Genomic DNA, 2,841 nt, shown 5'->3' on the forward strand with positions numbered 1-2,841 from the left:
AAAACAACAATACTGATTATCAAAAGGAGAGATTAAGGAAGGTTTGGGATTTCTTGTCCATCAAGGAAATCACCAAAAGGAGAAGGTTAAAGAGGAGAACATCAATTGGTGGGGTTGCATCCAAGCATGGATCAAGGTTAGTGTTTCTACCTTCATTAGAAATGTGTTAGGGTTGAATTAAATCAAATCTAGATCAGTTCTTGGTGTAGATTTCATAATTGAAATCATAAAATTATTTAACATATCAGAAACGAGAGGAGGGCAACGTTCAGAAAGATTCTTCACTAGAAAAGCAAATCGAGATTACATCGACTAAACACGTCAAGGATCTGCGTTTGGCTTCCTACGAAGCTAGGCAGATCTTTGCTGTTAGCGACCTCGATATACTTAATTCTTTAAAAGGGAAATGGAAGAGCTTGATCTTCCTCAAATCTCTTAGGAGCTTCCGGATGGCTATTCTTTGAACACGTGATAAAAACCAATCATTTTCTCTGCCCAGTTACCCCCATGTTTGTCTTGGGTAGGGTTTCTGACCCGATTGGTCGACCCGAACCACGTGGCTATAAGATCCACCAAACAAATCTCATCACGTTCACATTTCCCGAGTCTTCTCTCAGTTTCACTTCCGGGTTTTATCTCTCTCTCTCTCTCTCTCTCTCTCTTCTCGCCTCTCTGAACCAACAAAGAAGAAAAAATGAGCTCCCAAATCTGCAGATCTGCTTCGAAAGCAGCAAGGTCTCTTCTCTCTTCAGCTAAGAATGCTCGTTTCTTCTCCGGTACGTTTCATTTTCTCTCTCTGTTAGTTTATTTGAAGATAAGCTTTGTGAAAAGCATGTAGTTAGTGAAATCTCTAGAGGTGTTGTTTCTTAAATCAAACTTTTGTTCTGCCTGTTCTTAGATTCCCTTGATCTATTGACTGATCAATCCTTCTCGTTCAGAATTTGATTGAACCGTTTTGCTTTGATAACCGATTCATTTCGTTTATGGATTTGAGAAAACGGATATAAATCATAGTGTTAATTTCTCATAAGGCCCTTTATATCAATCTGCTAAGCTATTCTGGGGAAAATGGATTCAGAGATTTGTTGGATCTGATGGATTCAGTTCTTGAGATTTAGAGAACTGTGCTCTGTTGATCTCATACTTAGGCCAAATTGGACTTCAAGATCTAATGTTTTCTTATTATATGTTAATTTCTCAGAAGGACGAGCCATTGGCGCTGCAGGTGCTGTTACTGCATCTGGAAAATTGCCTCTATATGCATCTAACTTTGCAAGATCATCAGGTTCTTCAAAGAGTTGGATCACTGGACTCTTGGCTCTTCCTGCTGCAGGTTTAACGAACACATTGTTTACGTTGGCTAGAATAGGATTATGTCTGAAACTTTAGCACTCTATTAGTTCATGATGAAAGTTATTGACATATGTTGTTTCTGTTATAGCCTTCATGGTTCAAGATCAGGAGGTTTTTGCTGCTGAGGTAATGATAATCATCAATTTTTTTTTGTATTTTTCCTCATATCTGTGATTTATGTTTTTATTTCATCGTCCTGATGTTCTTGATCTCTGAACGTTTCTGTCCCAATCAGATGGAACGCACTTTCATTGCGATCAAGCCTGATGGAGTTCAGCGAGGACTGGTAATCTTTTTTTTCTTCTTAATAAAAGTATCGGTTTCTAGTTAGTCTTGAATATGTCTTCTCATATGTATGTGTAGTTTGTTATTCATATGTGTGCAAATTTTATCTCGCGACCCAACAGATATCAGAGATCATTTCTCGATTTGAACGCAAGGGATTCAAGCTTGTTGGTATCAAGGTTGTTGTTCCTTCCAAAGATTTCGCGCAGAAGCATTACCATGATCTCAAGGAAAGACCTTTCTTCAATGGCTTGTGTGACTTCCTTAGCTCTGGTCCTGTTATCGCCATGGTAAGAGAAACTTCTTCTCCTCCTCAGCTTTTGGAATTTGGTTGCAAACTCGAGAAGAAATAGACTAACATGATATTGATTTGTTGTAGGTATGGGAAGGAGAAGGTGTGATCAGATACGGACGTAAACTGATTGGAGCCACCGATCCTCAGAAATCTGAGCCTGGGACAATCCGAGGAGATCTTGCTGTTGTTGTTGGGAGGTATGTTCTTGTTTTTTGTTGGTATTTGTATTAGTACATTATCGAAATTTGGTTTGGTAATTGAAATGTGAATTTGCTTCAGGAACATAATCCATGGAAGTGATGGACCAGAGACTGCAAAGGATGAGATCAATTTGTGGTTTAAGCCTCAAGAACTTGTCTCTTACACCAATAACGCTGAGAAGTGGATCTATGGCGATAACTAAATCCCTCTTTCTCTTTTTTTTTGACGTCCAATAAAATTGTTCTTGCTCCGTACCCCCCCACCCCCAAACAATAAAAACAAAAATCAGGTATTACGGATACAAACACATTCCGGGTTTTGTATTTTCCCGGTTAACTCAGTTATCAGAGCTCAAGTAATAATAAGTATGTGAATGAAATTATTGGATACTTAAATTTTTGCTTTTTTTTGGCATGGATGATGGGGATTCTAGATATTAGCTTCGGTATTTTTTTCTTTTAGAAAAAATTATTATATTTATTATACTATTATGGCTTAGACAATGTTCGTTTATGTATTTGAATGCAGCATCTATATATAGCATTTGAATGCAGCATCTAGATATTTTATCCAAATGTTGTTTATTTTTATAATTAGTATTTGCATCTAAATACAATGCAACATCTTGATGTTAATTTGTTCATTTTTCATTTCATAATAGTGCTAGATGGAAGGACAGTTTTATTTTGTTTTATTTTTTTTTTGAA

General features: G+C 37.0%; 1 protein-coding gene across 1 annotated transcript; it reads left to right on the forward strand.

The window, feature by feature from the left end:
* The first annotated feature begins 567 nt into the window (after positions 1 to 567).
* Positions 568 to 2,568, forward strand: LOC106321604 (nucleoside diphosphate kinase III, chloroplastic/mitochondrial). The gene is made up of 7 exons (XM_013759851.1): positions 568 to 776; positions 1,202 to 1,333; positions 1,442 to 1,479; positions 1,589 to 1,639; positions 1,761 to 1,928; positions 2,018 to 2,130; positions 2,213 to 2,568. The coding sequence occupies exons 1-7, from the start codon at positions 695 to 697 to the stop codon at positions 2,334 to 2,336; spliced, it is 708 nt and encodes a 235-aa protein (XP_013615305.1). The 5' UTR covers positions 568 to 694; the 3' UTR covers positions 2,337 to 2,568.
* Positions 2,569 to 2,841: the final 273 nt, after the last annotated feature.

Source organism: Brassica oleracea, chromosome C2 (genome assembly GCF_000695525.1).
Source record: "Brassica oleracea var. oleracea cultivar TO1000 chromosome C2, BOL, whole genome shotgun sequence".
NCBI classification, from domain to species: Eukaryota; Viridiplantae; Streptophyta; class Magnoliopsida; order Brassicales; family Brassicaceae; genus Brassica; species Brassica oleracea.